General features: G+C 40.1%; 1 protein-coding gene across 10 annotated transcripts in view; it reads left to right on the forward strand.

Moving 5' to 3' along the window:
• Positions 1-17,613, forward strand: part of LOC133653943 (ERC protein 2) — a 421,278-nt gene that overhangs the window by 125,786 nt on the left and 277,879 nt on the right. For 9 of the 10 annotated variants that reach the window (XM_062053792.1, XM_062053798.1, XM_062053795.1 and 6 more), the window contains 4 exons: positions 101-238; positions 2,385-2,573; positions 13,740-13,787; positions 14,424-14,617. In XM_062053792.1, coding sequence (XP_061909776.1) covers positions 101-238; positions 2,385-2,573; positions 13,740-13,787; positions 14,424-14,617 — 569 coding nt within the window. Of the gene's footprint in view, positions 1-100; positions 239-2,384; positions 2,574-13,739; positions 13,788-14,423; positions 14,618-14,953; positions 15,377-17,613 lie in introns of those variants that run through there. The other variant, XM_062053802.1, reaches the window with a different exon arrangement.

Below are 17,613 nucleotides of genomic sequence, written 5' to 3' on the forward strand. Positions count from 1 at the left end.
AAACACATTAGATGTGAATTGGTTATGTCAATGGTCTTTCGATATAAAGCTATTGCTCTTTAATAGCCCCACTGTGCTTTCTCTGTCCGTCTTTTGCCAGATTGAGAACCTGTTGGAACAGTTAAAGGACAAGGACAAACAGCTTACTGGTTTGAGAGATCGAGTCCATGGCTTTCAAACTGACTCCAGCAACACGGACACAGCACTTGCCACATTAGAGGAGGCCCTATCTGAGAAGGTATACAAAGAAATATTGTGCAAACCTTAATTAATAACAAATGTGATGTGTATGATGGTAAGCAAAGCTGTCGAAGTATGAAAGAGTATACTTACATAAAAATGGGAATACAAATATACGTACCGGTACATATACACATTGGTGCAGTGGACAGAATAACAGCATTCAATTGATAAAGATTCTAAAAACAGTTTGTCAGAATGTAATCTATGAAAAGTCACAAATTGAAACCATTAGTTAGACCACCAGTTTGGTTTTAATGAAATGGAAATCTTTACTTATATTTTATTTATTTACTCACTGAGGTACACTTTTTATAAGGAAGACTTGATTAACTTGCTTGTTGTGCTATGATCCTCATCATTTCTGGACACATGTCTCCTAATTTATAGACATTCGACCACACCACAAGAGGTCCTGTGAGAAAACGAAGTGAAAATGGGGTGGGGGGGTGGGGAGCAGATGGGAGGTCAGAAGTGAGCATAGAATCAGTATTAGTCCCTCTGCTGGATGGAATGAGCTATAGAATCAAAGAGAGGACATTTTGACAGGGAACGAGCAAAACAAGGTCAATAGGAATGCTTGAACAGCCCCAGGTTCGAAGGAAGAGGTGGAATCAAAATTTGGAGAGAGCAATGTCAAGAGTGCAACTATGGAAGCAGAGACTGCTGAATATTAGGAAAAGTGAAACACACAAATGCCAGAATAAATCAGATTTGTGAAAATTTGATATTCAATAATATAGACAATAATTTTGCATGATGAGTTGCTGTAACTGGAAGCGTGCTTTATTGCATTTAGGACGGTGCACATAGCCACCAAACACAACATTGCAATGCAAATCAAACACAAGAGCTGAATGCTTTGACAACAACAATAATCCTCAGTTTTGACAGGCAGGCTTTGTTATTATCTCTCTATCTAATACGCATGTAGCGATCGACTGTTGTGTTCAAAGTAACCTGTACCCTGGTTTGTGCTCTGACATTTGTGTTACCTCAAATTCCCTTCTTATGTAGCCTTCTTACCACAGAATTCAGCTGTGATGGGAAAACCATTGGCAAGCGTTTAAGACTTTGCGGTCAACAAAGGTTGTGTGTCTACAAGAGTGAGTGTGTGTGTTGCTAGTCACAAACCTGCATTTGGAGCTAGTTGCGATCCACTGTGATGTGGTTTTATTTAACATTCTGCATGCGGTATTGTGCCCATACCAAACCCAGAACTCTTGAAACTGCATGTGTGTGTTCTATCCGACATTAGTGTGTTTCATGTTTCATTTCTGCACTGCACTTTGTCCTCATTGTGGCAGATTTTATTATCGAATCTTGGTCCCCATCCCGAAACCCCAAACATCTTTGAGATAGTTCACAATATAGGGAAAACACCCAGGACCTATTAGCCATGTGGTTTTTCCACATCTCTTTGCTCTCTCTCGCGCTTTCAAAGGCTGTTATGCAATGTGTATTCTGCCAGGTCTAGTTAGAGGGTGTATTTGTCCAATTTACCCAGGGGCTTCAACCTGCCAATCACGAGCCAATGCCACATCGTAAAGCCCCATTGCTGAGCAGTGCTATGTGCCTAAATAAACACCTGAATAAACACCTTGATAATCACTTTGGTCCATGCGCACTTACTACACACACCTTGTATGTTCTCCCACCCATAGTGTGGACGTGGACTCAGGCCAATGCCCAAAGCCGTGCTGCTGTGATTAGAGAATAGGGAGAGTTATGATACAAACATTCCAACTTGGTTTATCAGGAGTCAGTGTGGAGTTGTAAGGAAGTGATCTGCAATAGTGTTATCCATTTTCAATAAATCTGTCTCTCTACTCTGGCTGGCTCTGATCTCGGGCTGTCCCTGCTATTATTTATAGTGGTCTTATTTAAGACTTGTATTTATGAGTTTGGCTGCCCTTTGCGAAGCACACTGTTGAACTCTCAGTAAGTGGCTGGCTAGAAACATTTATTAATGGTAGTACCAAGTCGTCAAACAGAACTGATAGTCGTCCGCCTTTTGGAGAGCAAACCTGTCTATATCATAGAAGCATTAATAGGAATAAGCATGTGCAGTAAGTAAACGATAGTGTTTAAGGTCTTTACCAGATTCAATCTCATGGTTCTCAATTCCCCCCTCACTGTCTCAGGAGCGAGTGATTGAGAACCTTCGAGAACAGAAGGAGCGGGTGGACAGGGTTCAGCTGGAGGAGCTAGAGCGAATGAGGAAGGAGAACCAGGAATTAAAGGACAAGCTCTCAGCCATTCAAACTCAAAAACTGTTCCCCAGCCATCCTGCAAACCCCAGCCCAAACCAAGGCCTCAGGCCCGATGTAGAGGTTTGTATGGGGGGTTCACAAGGGAGAATGTGTTTGTGTGTGTTTAACAGATTTATATGCTCAACAGCACCCGGCAGAACAATTGAAACTGAAATTGAAATTGAGATGTTGGGGAGATAACATAAAGTCTCAATGTCAGTGCTGTTTCATTTTTCGTTTATAATGTATTCATTTGTCACTAACATATTCAATTGAAATATCCCAACACTAATATAACAAATGGGTGAAAAGATGGGCTTGTTCATACAAGCAGTGTGCGCAATTGATATTACAAATCAGGTAAGTACCCACACAGCAATATATATACAGAATATAAAGTTTTACTGCTAGTCCTAATATCAAACAACGTCATTACAATCATACATAAATGATGACGGAAACACAAAGGCTGATCTTTACTGCGAATGTAGCAATAAATCAATAAATCTATACTTACGTTCGTGTTCCAGCAAAGAAAGTCCAGAGATCTTGGCTCATGCACGTACACGCTAGTAGGCGCGTCCACGTCTGCGGGTGCAGACATTGGTCGGCTCAGCGCGCGTAGGCGGAGCCTATAACTCTAGGCGGCGCGCGCCGGTTTAGTTTGTCGCGTCCGCGTATGCGAATCAGACACGAGTCCGCTCAGGATCAGCTGTTTGACCGTACAATTTTCAGAGGCGGAGCTGTATCCTCTTGGCGGAGCCAAAACGAATGTGACAGTAACGCGGGTTGGGCGACTTGAAGGCGGATCCGTATAGCAGTCTTCTGCTGTGTGGGTATGTATAGACAATATCACATCAGTATTTTACTTATATCTACATCATAACAGGCACACTAAGTCTAAACATTAAGTTCGATTTTTAATACAGTATACCATTCAAATAAATACATTTCAGCAAGCCTTAGCCTTTTGAAACATATGCTTCAGCACTTTTTCACACAACATGTTTACTGGAGGGTTATTTAAATGAATTTCTTATACCAATCCACAGTACTCCCCAATTGTACAATACTTGAACTTACTAGGTACATTTTGAGCACAGTAGTTGTGAAAACTGTGCTGAGCTCTATTCAATCAAACTGTGGTAATTGGAATACATTGTGCACAGTGGTACTTTGGGATCTGATTTTGATTTTGTTCTGTGACGCAGCTTGTAACTTGAAAAACCTGTATTGCGAAACAGCGTCGCCCATTAAAATGAACTGAAATGATTTCAATCCGTACTTGGCCCCCTCAAAACACTAAAATTTTAACATGTAACTGTCACGACCAGAACAGGACTCTGAACACAGATGCAGGATTTGAGAAACAGTTGTTTATTCTCACAAGGGGAGGGGTCCAAAAACGGGAGAAACAAAACAGGCTATCAAAACAGATCTGACCTGACCACTAAACTAACAAAAATATCAACAACTCAAAACGCTCCGGTTATGGAGGGAAAAAGGGGCTAAGAACAAAAACTACCAAATACAACAAAAGGCGCTCCAACGGAGGTGATGCTAGGAAGCTAATCTTACCTGAGAAAACTTACAAACCAAAATACTCCCGTGGATCCAAAAGGTACACAAAACGTGGCTATGGCTGAAGACAAGACTGTGGCAAAGGAACGCTGGAGGTACGCACATGAAGATACGGAACACTCTAGCACAGGACAGAAGGAGGATGAGACATTTATACACATGAGGGAGGGTGACACAGGTGGGCGCAATCAGGAAAGACGTCAGACCAGTGAAACAGGAGCAAGAGCAAGTGACCTGAAACGAGAGGGAGAGTCAGCATTTCAAAATAAAACAGGAAATGACAAAACAACATGAAACCAGACGAAACCCAGACCAGACTTCACCCAGGTGTGACAGTAACATGCTTTTTAAAAAGAAAAACAAACTTTTAGATTAGACATAAAAACAATATAATACAATGTACTACAAACAACTACAGAGTTGAGTTTTATGAAATAATGTAATAATATTGCACAGCATTTACTTTGGAGAGAAGGCTTCTACGGTATCTCCTTCGAACTGTTTCTCCATAAGCAGCTTTTCCATATTTTCATGGACAAATGTCCGCGTTCAGATATTACTTTAATGTACTTGGCTGGTGTTGTCAGTGTTGTCAACTTGGCAACTTTCTTGCTATATCTGAAGACTTGCCTACTCCTCTTAGCGCCTTTTTTCTCAAAAGTGACTTGCGATTCGGATGTTTTGGAGACTTATATCACTGTGCAGTGAATGTCCTCAACGGGCAGCGGGTGCTGCTGCGAGCCCCTCCGTCATCACAAAGCACTCACAGGCGGTCAGGTTCACAGTCTCATGCGCAGCAGTCCCAGCTGCTGTCAGAGCAGAGAGGAGACCCACACGCATCCAGACTTATACAAATGAAATGTGTGTGCATAGAAAAAAAGCTACCTTGACTCGTGTTATTCCTACAACACTTAAAAAAAACATACTCATATGCAATGTGAAGTGTATTATATTTACAGTTGTGGTCAAAAGTTTACATACACTTGTAAAGAACATAATGTCATGGCTGTCTTGAGTTTCCAATAATTTCTACAACTCTTATTTTTTTGTGATAGTGTGATTGAAGCACATACTTGTTGGTCACCAAAAACATTCATGAAATTTGGTTCTTTTATGAATTTATTATGGGTCTACAGAAAATGTGACCAAATCTGCTGGGTCAAAAGTATACATAGAGCAATGTTAAAGGCCTACTGAAACCCACTACTACCGACCACGCAGTCTGATAGTTTATATATCAATGATGAAATCTTAACATTATAACACATGCCAATACGGCCGGGTTAACTTATAAAGTGACATTTTAAATTTGCCGCTAAACTTCCGGTTCGAAACGCCTCTGAGGATGACGTATGCGTGTGACGTAGCCCGGCGAACACGGGTATGCCTTCCACATTGAAGCCGATACGAAAAAGCTCTGTTTTCATTTCATAATTCCACAGTATTCTGGACATCTGTGTTCGTGAATCTGTTTCAATCATGTTCATTGCATTATGGAGAAGGAAGCCGAGCAAGCAAAGAAGAAAGTTGTCGGTGCGAAATGGAGGTATTTTTCGAACGTAGTCAGCCACAACAGTACACAGCCGGCGCTTCTTTGTTTACATTCCCGAAAGATGCAGTCAAGATGGAAGAACTCGGATAACAGAGACTCTAACCAGGAGGACTTTTGATTTGGATACACAGACGCCTGTAGAGAACTGGGACAACACAGACTCTTACCAGGATTACTTTGATTTGGATGACAAAGACGCAGACGTGCTACTGTGAGTATGCAGCTTTGGCTTTTTTTTGCGTATGTACGTAACTTTTTTAAAATATATAAGCTTTATGAACCTTGGGTTAGGTGAACGGTCTTTTGGGCTGAGTGATTGTGTGTGTTGATCATGTGTTTGAATTGTATTGGCGTGTTCTATGGAGCTAGGAGCTAGCAGAGGAGCTAGGAGCTAGCATAACACGTACCGTACCGTACGTGCGCGTCACGTACGTAACTTTTTAAAAATATATAAGCTTTATGAACCTTGGGTTAGGTGAACGGTCTTTTGGGCTGAGTGATTGTGTGTGTTGATCATGTGTTTGAATTGTATTGGCGTGTTCTATGGAGCTAGGAGCTAGCAGAGGAGCTAGGAGCTAGCATAACACGTACCGTACCGTACGTGCGCGTCACGTACGTAACTTTTTAAAAATATATAAGCTTTATGAACCTTGGGTTAGGTGAACGGTCTTTTGGGCTGAGTGATTGTGTGTGTTGATCAGGTGTTTGAATTGTATTGGCGTGTTCTATGGAGCTAGGAGCTAGCAGAGGAGCTAGGAGCTAGCATAACAAACACGCAGGTGTTATTATGCAGGATTAATTTGTGGCATATTAAATATAAGCCTGGTTGTGTTGTGGCTAATAGAGTATATATATGTCTTGTGTTTATTTACTGTTGTAGTCATTCCCAGCTGAATATCAGGTACCGTGAGTATGCAGCCTTGGCTGCTAAACATTCGATAACTTGACCGTATGTGCGCGTCACGTACGTAACTTTTTAAAAATATATAAGCTTTATGAACCTTGGGTTAGGTAAACGGTCTTTTGGGCTGAGTGATTGTGTGTGTTGATCAGGTGTTTGAATTGTATTGGCGTGTTCTATGGAGCTAGGAGCTAGCAGAGGAGCTAGGAGCTAGCATAACAAACACGCAGGTGTTTTTATGCAGGATTAATTTGTGGCATATTAAATATAAGCCTGGTTGTGTTGTGGCTAATAGAGTATATATATGTCTTGTGTTTATTTACTGTTGTAGTCATTCCCAGCTGAATATCAGGTCACCCCCGGCTCTCACAGCATCTTCCCTATCTGAATAGCTTCAACTCCCCACTAGTCCTTCACTTGCACTTTACTCATCCACAAATCTTTCATCCTCGCTCAAATTAATGGGGAAATTGTCGCTTTCTCGGTCCGAATCTCTCTCACTTCATGCGGCCATCATTGTAAACAATAGGGAACTTTGCGTATATGTTCAACTGACTACGTCACGCTACTTCCGGTAGGGGCAAGCCTTTTTTTTATCAGATACCCAAAGTTGCAATCTTTATCGTCGTTGTTCTATACTAAATCCTTTCAGCAAAAATATGGCAATATCGCGAAATGATCAAGTATGACACATAGAATAGATCTGCTATCCCCGTTTAAATAAAAAAAATTCATTTCAGTAGGCCTTTAATATTTGGTTACCCTTGGCAAGTTTCACTGCAATAAGGCGCTTTTGGTAGCCATCCACAAGCTTCTGGCAAGCTTCTGGTTGGATTTTTGACCACTCCTCTTGACAAAATTGATGCAGTTCAGCTAAATTTGTTGGTTTTCTGACATGGACTTTTTTCTTCAGCATTGTCCACAGGTTTAAGTCAGGACTGTGGGAAGGCCATTCTAAAACCTTAATTGTAGCCTGATTTAGCCATTCCTTTACCACTTTTGACATGTGTTTGGGGTCATTGTCCTGTTGGAACACCCAACTGCGCCCAAGACCCAACCTTCGGGCTGATGATTTTAGGTGGTCCTGAAGAATTTGTAGGTAATCCTCCTTTTTCATTGTCCCATTTACTCTATGTAAAGCACCAGTTCCATTGGCAGCAAAACAGGCCCAGAGCATAATACTACCACCACCATGCTTGACGGTAGGTATGGTGTTACTGAGATTAAAGGCCTCACCTTTTCTCCTCCAAACACATTGCTGGGTATTGTGGCCAAACAGCTAAATTTTTGTTTCATCTGACCACAGAACTTTCCTCCATTGATTGATTGATTGAAACTTTCATTAGTAGATTGCACAGTACAGTACATATTCCGTACAATTTTTAAACTAACAATATTGTCAATAGGCAGAAACAGAAAATGGTCAATTCACTCTATAAAGTAAATATATATAATATATATTTAAAAAGTAAATATACATATTTAATCTATTAGGCTACAACTTCAAGGAAACGCTGCTCCATGCACAGCTAACATATCAGAAAATGAATAACTGGTGAATGACAAGAAGTCCAATAAAAGGTTGTTTATTTATACATATACATCTCTATTCCTCCTGAGGAGGTGGAGGCGGGACTCGTCTCCTCGTTGCCCGATCCCCCGCCAAGTTGAACCACCTGATGGCGTGTTTGGTGACCTCAGCGTCCGTGGCTGACCTTGTCAACACATTTTTACTCACAGCACCTGTAATCAAACAAGATTACAAGACAGATACGTTTATGTTTATGGTATGTAGCATCCAAAGCCAAGTATGCTTACACAATACAAAATATGTGATAGGTATTAAGGAGATTACATTTGAAAAAAAAAACATGACTTAAAGTTACTGGAGGTGGTTAAAATAAGGTGCGTAAACTATGAATTTGTGATCAGGGTATAGGTGTGCAAGACATCCAAAATGTTTAAACAATATCGTTATTTGGTTCCTTGATCAGAGTACTTGTTTGGCTCTGTTGGATGACGGCGGCGGGGGGTTGGGGGTGGGGGGCATAAATAAATATCCATAACCCAACTTTGGGAGGTTGACATTGTTTTCTTATTATATTTGTACTATCATTCTATGTTTGTATTCGTGTAGGCCAGGGGTGTCCAAAGTGCGGCCATTTGCGGCCTGCAGGTCATTTTTTAACGGCCCCAGGGCACATTTTTAAAAAATATGATCGAAATAAATAAAAAACATTAAAAGTGGTATTTAAAGAGCAAACAGGTGAAATGTAACAAGAAAATGTAGCAATGTTTACTCTAATCACACAAAGCTGCCATGTAGGCTGTTTCTTTCTTTAAAAAATAATAATGAATCAAAATCAATGTCATTATGAATTATTGACATATTCAAGGCTTAAGAAGTTTACCTTCGCAATCAGCTGGTCTTGGTTGTGCTTATTAGTTTCCAGCAGGCTAAGGATCTGGATTACCTTAGGCGCTGTTGACAAACAGCAGTATAAAATTAACATGTTTCAGTGTTTATCCTCATTACTCATAATCCTGACATTAGCTATTGACCTTAGTTAATGACAAAAGTTATTGACAATGTTTGAAGAAAATATGTGATTGCTTGTGAATTTGAATTTTTTCCAAAATTTGTGGCACAGAATGACCATCCGGTATTTGTCAGTTATTGCTCACCAGAGCAGGAAATGTTGTCTGCCATTCTTTCCCCTCGCCATGTTGGCCTGTAGGCCAGGCTGGATCCAGGCTCCTCTGTCTGCCACATGTTGAGGGCTGCTGGTGAGGGGGGTGGAGGGAGTCGAGGAGGGACTGCCCTTCCTAGTGAGGTGGGCATTGTGAGAGAGCCATCAGTTAACCATGACTGGTAATACCCAAGGGGTGGTCGCGCTACCAACGGAGCCACGATAAAAAACAACAAGCGATTTTTCTACGTTGAATAAGAACTGCACGTGAACTCTGCTGCACTCTTCTCCTTGCATGTTGAGTTTGACATGAGTTTAATAGGTGGGCAATCAGACAAACTGGCATCCACTGGCTTAGCCTGTAGCAGGCTGTTGTGTAGCTATTGCCATTCCTTGGAATCTTGATATTTTACTGTCTATTTTTTATTCTTATGGTAATAAAACTACGGGACAAAGTGCATCTCTTGACAGGTCAATACAGAACACATACCTATGTTTCTAAACACTTAACAATTCAATTTTTCAACGGATGATTGGCAATCCTAGTATACTGCAAACTAGCAATGCTACACACTAACTGCTTCGCCAAGTCATGTATTTGATGATTTATTTCTTTAATTCAATACCCATTATACGTTCTCCTTCACAGCACTCTCCTTCGCGCTCCTTTTCTTCGTTCCAATGGTTGGATAAACACAATAATGTCAAACTCCAGCTGTAAGCTAACGATAGCGAGTGAGACACTGAATATTTTGGTCAGATCTGACAGGGTTCACCGTGGCATTCGCACTGCCAACTAGCAGTGGGGAGGCTCAATACCTACATTTTTGCCCACAACCTATAGAATAACATTTAGCCAAGAGACAGCTCGTATTTCAAAAAACTTCTAAGCCGCAGCACTCGTTAGTCGGGTTGTATATCATTAAGATTTTATCGATACGATACCCTTACCAATATTTGTTATCGATACCGGTATTTATCGGTACTCTTATTGGTACTGTTTGTAATTGGTGTAAATAAAGATGTGGAAAAAAAGCATTTTTTTATTACCTTTTTTTATTAGCAGAAGAGGTTGCACACCTTCACAACATGATGTAACATCTCACAGCAGGGAAGTCTTTTATCAACACCTGCTTTTTAATTCCTAAACAAGTCAACTATCGTATTTTTCGGACTATAAGTCGCTCCGGAGTATAAGTCGCACCGGCCGAAAATGCATAATAAAGAAGGAAAAAAACATATATAAGTCGCACTGGAGTATAAGTCGCATTTGGTGGGGAAATTTATTTGATAAAACCCAACACCAAGAATAGACATTTGAAAGGCAATTTAAAATAAATAAAGAATAGTGAACAACAGGCTGAATAAGTGTACGTTATATGACGCATAAATAACCAACTGAGAATGTGCCTGGTATGTTAATTGAACATATTATGGTAAGAGTCATTCAAATAACTATAGCATATGGAACATGCTATACGTTTACCAAACAATCTGTCACTCCTGATCGCTTAATCCGATGAAATCTTATACGTCTAGTCTCTTACGTGAATGAGCTAAATAATATTAGTTGATATTTTACGGTAATGTGTTAATAATTTCACACACTATGAAAAAAAACTGCAACTTAAAGTCCGATAAATACGGTATGTTGCTCATGCAGTTGTTATTTCATCATTTTGTACAGAGCACACAGATCCGTCACTGTTTCTTTTTATTACAATTACACTCAGCTGGAAATATCAGTGACGCATTCATGTACAGAGCACCCTCCATCCATTTTCTACCGCTTGTCCCTTTTGGGGTCGCGGGGGGTGCTGGAGCCTATCTCAGCTGCATTCGGGCGGAAGGCCAGACTTTTTAAATGATACATCATATCAAATATATATTATATACATCAATACAATCAATTAGCATGTTCTGTGGGTGTGCATTTTGTAACAATAGAAATAGTTTTGTGTTAATATTGCACATGGACGTATTTGAGTGACAGACCGTAGGTTAACAGCTACCGACTTATGTATGAACAATAAAAGTAAAAAGACTCAGTGATCAAGTGTAATGCTCAATAGTCCACTTGTAGAGTCAAGAAATAGAAGTAACAAACACATTTAAGCTAGGTGTCTTTTAATGCCACGTCGCAAAGGCGCCGCGATGTAGTGATGTCAGACGGCGACTACGGACCTGTCAGCGGATTTGGTCTTGCGTCAAAGCAACTTTTTGAGTTGTTATTTTACTTCAATTTTTCACTTAGTTGTGTGGAAAGCCTGTGTATTAATGGATCGCTATGAGGCCGGTTGATAAAGCGCGGTAGCGGCAGTTGTGAGTTAAGTGACGTTCAATTGAAACTGTACAACTCCTATTAGCGTGCGTGACTTTAAGGGACTTAAGAGGATTAATTGTGTTGTTATTTGTGTGGTGTTGTTTCCTATTTGTAATTATTTCAAGCTGATTTGTTATGTGTATAGAGGAACAGCTGAACCGTATGTAACAGAGTGTCATAATTATGACGGTCAGCTGGATACAAAAATACTGATAGCAGTCCAGGAGGACCGACCCGATTAGGAACTGGTACTAAGTAATACCGCTACTCTGTATACATCCCTACCCGTTAGCCAAGGTACCTCTCATTTGTCGGCTTGACTATTGTAGCTTTTAACCATCTATGGATCCCAACTATGTCTTACAGTACCTCTGCTATGAACATTTTTTAGAGCTGCAAATCTTAGGGCACCTTCCGATTCGTTACGATTCTTGGGGTGACAATTTGATTCAGAATTGATTCTCCATTCAACGATCACGATTCAAACCAATTCTCGCAATGTGTTAATTGGGATAGTAATTATAATCAAACCTTTTCAAAACAGTTTACAAAACCTCCTTTTGGTTGCTGACGTATGACCTGTACGCTCAGTGAGTAAGCATGAAGATGGCCTAAAATTGTCTTAAAAAATGTATTCTTCAAAAAAAAAAAATAAAATAAATAAAAAAATTAAGTTTTCAAATGATTTAAATCGTGATAAATAAAATTTGCGTTTTGGAAGCGACTTGTCCAGGGTGTACCCCGCCTTCCGCCCGATTGTAGCTGAGATAGGCACCAGCACCCCCCGCGACCCCGAAGGGAATAAGCGGTAGAAAATGGATGGATGGATGGATGAATAGGTTTTTTTTAATGGTTATAGCCTCAAAATGGATCCATAAATTAGTAGAGATAAGGAGGTAAAATTAATGAATGGGATTTATGTAAAAGAAAAAAAAAGAAAACAACTAGTCCACCCTTATTTTGGTGCCCAGCAAGCGTCACCCCCCCACCCCCGCCCCGAAAGACACTTTTTCTGTTTCCACAGTGACAGGATTTATGATAATGTTTTCTTATATAGGCATAAAAAAAGCATACACACATCTCATTGCTGTAAAATGATATCTTGTTGAGAATAGCGCCACAAAAAAGGGCCAGCTGCTCGATAACTCTTTATAGCCAGGAGATTTACACACTTGACAGAAGTGTGGCCATAATTACATTATTTATTGTCCTCAGCAGCAGCCAGACCTGTTATATAAACTTACAAATTCTTCAACGACATGTTTCTGTGTGTTTCTTGCTCTGCTGCTTACACTTAATTTGTTGTGTTACTAGCAATACATAATTTTTCCTATGAGGGTTTATTTTTATATTAAATTTTAAAATTTCAATGTCCAATTCTTTCACAGGTGTACAATACACCGGCAGTTAATAGACGATACCCCAAAGCCAAAAAAGACATACAAATCCTTCATTTTATCCTACATTCATTCATGTATTTTTTACTTTCCTAAAAGCTCAAATATCTCATCCAACTCAAGCCCCAAACCAAAAAACTAACATCCATCCATCCATTTTCTACCGCTTATTCCCTTCGGGGTCATGTGATATTTGAAAAAAAGAATTAAACAAAGAAGTTTAAAAAAAATAATTTATAATGTTTTATAGCTTTCAAAAACGTTTGTCTTAGTTTTGCTTTGAAGATTTTTAAGTGTGGATGATTATGAATTTTCTCAGAAAGTTAATAGTACCATAATAACCTGATCACACTTTTTATTTTCTGTTTTGGAAAATTTGGTTTGAGTATTTTACATATTTATTCCAATAGACACGCACGCAGGAAAGACTAATAGAAAGGAGCATTTTTTAAATGATTATTCTAGGCTGTGAACTTTGTAGGATTTATTGTCAGAAAGCATTCGCGTCGAAAAAAGAAAAACATTTAATAGTGTAATAACATCTCAGCCAACCAAGAGAAACATTACTGGACCCAAACTCTATATGAAAGATAACCCAAATAGGTAACCAATAAAGACAAACCACAGGCAATCAGCCAACAGAGAACGTGCACAGATGCTGATGAGGGAAGTAATTCTGCTTAAGTCCAAAAAGTCAAAACAGAAGTGTGGTGATTGTGTGACAATAGGACTTTTCCGAGTAATCAACCTTTTAACCAAATAATCATCTCTTCATCTCCTTTTGTTTTTTTCCTTTTGTGAAGGTTCCGGCCAAAATCGATGTACTTCCAGCCATAAGCGCCAGCTCCACAGTAAGTACCATAGTGTTATTTTGTCACCCTTTTGTTTCTACAGTATAGCTCTGCATATACAGTGCCAGTCAAAAGTTTAGACAAACCCTCTCATGATATTAATGAAGTGTGTTTGACTGCTGAGAATTTTCTTTTAGCTAAACTTCAACAGAATTTGATCTGCCCGAGTGTTAGATAGCCTTAGTGTTAGTGTTTAGTGTTAGGTAGAAATCACTTCTGCCTCGAAAGCTGTCATCTAACAGCAGCAATAATTTTTGATTAACATTTTAAGTAGCTAAGTTGAGTACCTGCTCACCAAAAGACTAAACAATTTCACCAACTATTTTTGTCTTCTATAGATTTTATTTTTCAATGATTCTCTTTGTCTACTGCATACCCGAGCAAGAGTCTTTCTGATCATATGAATCACAAAATCAAGACAGCCTATATACAGTATTTATTCCCAGTATTCTCCCAGCTGATATGTTACATAGCTTTTCCGTAATATCCAATATTAGCAAGGGACAGTTAAGGCTCATGGATGCTTTGCCGAGGTCTGTAAATTCCTAAAGCCTAGTCAAGGGTGTCCAAACAGGATATATGCTTTAGTACTGATCTGTCACTGCACCTGATGGAACCACTCACCTTTTCCACAAGGCCCATGACACAGAGGACACATTGTGGAAATGTCCAGACATTACAGATCGCCTGAGGCTTCTAGAACAGGAAGTGGCTCGCTACAGAGAGGAATCTGGGAAGTCGCAAGCCGAGGTGGAAAGGCTGATGGGGGCACTGAGAGACGCTGAGGTGGACCGATCTTGTAAAGGGAAGATCATTAATGATCTTGAGAGGTGAGTTTCTAATAGTCCCAGACACTATGTATGAACTCCTCCTGGGTGTCCTCAGGCAGTTGTGTATTTCCAAGTTACTGGTTCGTTTTATGTTCTTGATTCATTCCTAAGTGCTTTATTTATAAAGGAGTGATCCGCAATATAAACTGTCTCAATCACTTCCTCCCGGCCCTTGAAACTCCTTCTCCTTCTCTTTCTCCTTCTTGCTCTTGTATTTTAGCCTGATGATATCCAATTTAGGAAATGCCAACTGGGAATTACGTACAGTACATGTCTCGTTTTTAATCTTTCAACTAAATGTCCTATTGATTTTTTTTTGTGCATAAATGATTCCAGATCTGGGTGAGTAGACACTGAGTGTACCTGTTACACACATACCATCAGCACTAACAAAGCACATTGTGGTGTGTGTGTCTTGACATTGTGCCATGACCTCTAAGCCACTTTAAACTTTCCCATGTATCACATGAAGAGTTCAGGAGCAAAAATCGATAAACGTAATTCCGCCAATTTTGAGCTATGAGTACCACAATTCTCTACCAGGAGGTAAAATCATATTTTCTATAAAAGGAGCTTATCTTTAACATTTCCCTGTTGAAGATTCTGTTACCTCAGAAAGCAGCAAGCGCCCTGCTGTCTGTCTTTTGTCGCACAAACAGTTAAAATCCATCAGACCAATCAGTACATTGAAATTTGATGACGTCATCCAACATCAAAGCCCATGTTTGCTTGCTTTGTGTCTGTTTTGCCGGGATTGTAACTTAATTAAAGCATCAGCGATGAGTAACTTTGATGAAATCAGTGACTGTGTGGTGCCCTCGCCTACTGGGCTCAAAAAGAGACGCTCTCCTGATAAATCCGAGCGGTCCGTGAGCATGAAAGGTTGACACAGTCCAGTGGGAAAAATCCCGTCTATTATACATAATGTACAGTATACGTGTGTAGCCACTATTCTCTCGAATGACAAACTGAATTGTATGTTCACTCTGCTGTTGTCTTGTGAATCAGCTGTCAATGTAAAGATGACATAATGCAGCGGTCAATGTAAAGCCTGGACACCCCTGTCCAGGGATTCCCCCAGAAATGTATATATGATGTCTGCAGCTGTGATAGGCTCCAGCCACCCCCGCAATCCCCGAGAGGGACAAGTGGTAGAAATGGATGGAATAATTGATTGATTGATTGATTGAAACTTTTATTAGTAGATTGCACAGTGTGGTACATATTCCGTACAATTGACCACTAAATGGTAACACCCGAATAAGTTTTTCAACTTGTTTAAGTCGGGGTCCATAAGCATTCCTCTATCTGTTTTTACTTACTTGCAGGGCCACACTGGCACCATATAAGATTGGTCTGTTTTTACAAACAAATGCTGTTTGGAGTTATCTGTTTTGCTGCAAAGTTTGTACAAAATTATCCAAATTACGTTTTTGTAATAAATGTGCATTTGAGGGGGCAGTACGGTGCTTTAGGGGTTAGTGCGTGCGCCTCACAATACGAAGGTCCTGGGTTCGATCCTGGGCTTGGGATCTTTCTGTGTGGAGTTTGCACATGTACTCCCCGTGACTGCGTGGGTTCCCTCCGGGTACTCCGGCTTCCTCCCACCTCCAAAGTCATGTACCTGGGGATAGGCTGATTGGCAACACTAAATTGGCCCTAGTGTGTGAATGTGAGTGTGAATGTTGTCTGTCTATCTGTGTTGGCCCTGTGATGAGGAGGCGACTTGTCCAGGGTGTACCCTGCCTACCGCCCGAATGCAGCTGAGATAGGCTCCAGCACCCCCCGCGACCCCGAAAGGGACAAGTGGTAGAAAATGGATGGATGGATGTAAATTTGAGACTATAATTTGTAGTTGTTCGAAACGGTTCAATTGCAACTCACATCCGCCGAGTGGCTGTTTCATGAACAGCGCCTTAAAAGTTGTGATCAATACAAAAAAATGGAGATACCTGTTTTTGCGACTAAACTCTTCACATGTTAATAACTATGCCATATTGGCAAAAACCTGAAAAATGAAGGTTCCTTGAAGGCAGTAAATGTGTCATACCTTTTCTGCAAACAATCACCCATAGTCATCACAATTTCCAGAATCATTGCTATCATCAGCCATGGCATGTGTGTTTTCTCTCCATTTTACATGCTTTCTGTCATTTGTGTGAGTTTTAGTGTCCAATATGTGATTTGTTTATGCTCATACTTTACTTTGACACAGTAAGCATGTACATGTGTGTTTTTGGAATTGACTGGCATGCAGTTAGCAGCATGCCAGTGTAAGTGGTGTGTCCAGTCCAGCCCAGACGCTGAATATTTATAGTGTCCGCTTTCTCTTGGCACATTTCTACTCCATTATCATTTGACTTATGGCTTGGATCGGCATAATGTGCACATACATCTATGAGTGGTTGTTTTGGCCAATGTCCTACAAGCAAATGTTTTTTTGTGTGTATGAAAATATGGACAAAAACAATCGCAGAAGATGTGTGTTAGCGTATTATGGTTTCATATTGTGTATGTCATGAATGCAGCTTGGTTTGTTGGTCCATTAAGTCTGTTTTTATATTGTTGAGTGTCTTTCTGCAGCCAAAATGCATAACACAGTGACAAGTAGAGGAACTTCGAGCATGGTTCATTCCACGCCTTCTTTGTCCTTGGGCAAGACACCCACCTTGCTCCTAGTTCCATCCACACCGGTGTACATGTAGCATCAATGTAGATCATGGGTTTCTAAATATAAAGCTCTTTCAGTCTCTAGAGAAAAAGCGCTATATAAATATAATTCACTTCACAACTCTTGTATCTCAAAGCAGCCTCTGCCATTGAAATGAATTGTAATCGATTTAATCTGCGCATTAAATTGATCACAACTGCACTGTTCAATTTGTTTTAAAAAAGATTGTTTTAAACAATTATTTCTAAGACCAACTGAACAAAACAATGTTTTTTGACAAACTGAACCGTCTAGTTGTGACAGACTGAATGCCCTGAAAATACAA

This window comes from Entelurus aequoreus, linkage group LG07 (assembly GCF_033978785.1).
Source record: "Entelurus aequoreus isolate RoL-2023_Sb linkage group LG07, RoL_Eaeq_v1.1, whole genome shotgun sequence".
Taxonomy (NCBI): Eukaryota; Metazoa; Chordata; class Actinopteri; order Syngnathiformes; family Syngnathidae; genus Entelurus; species Entelurus aequoreus.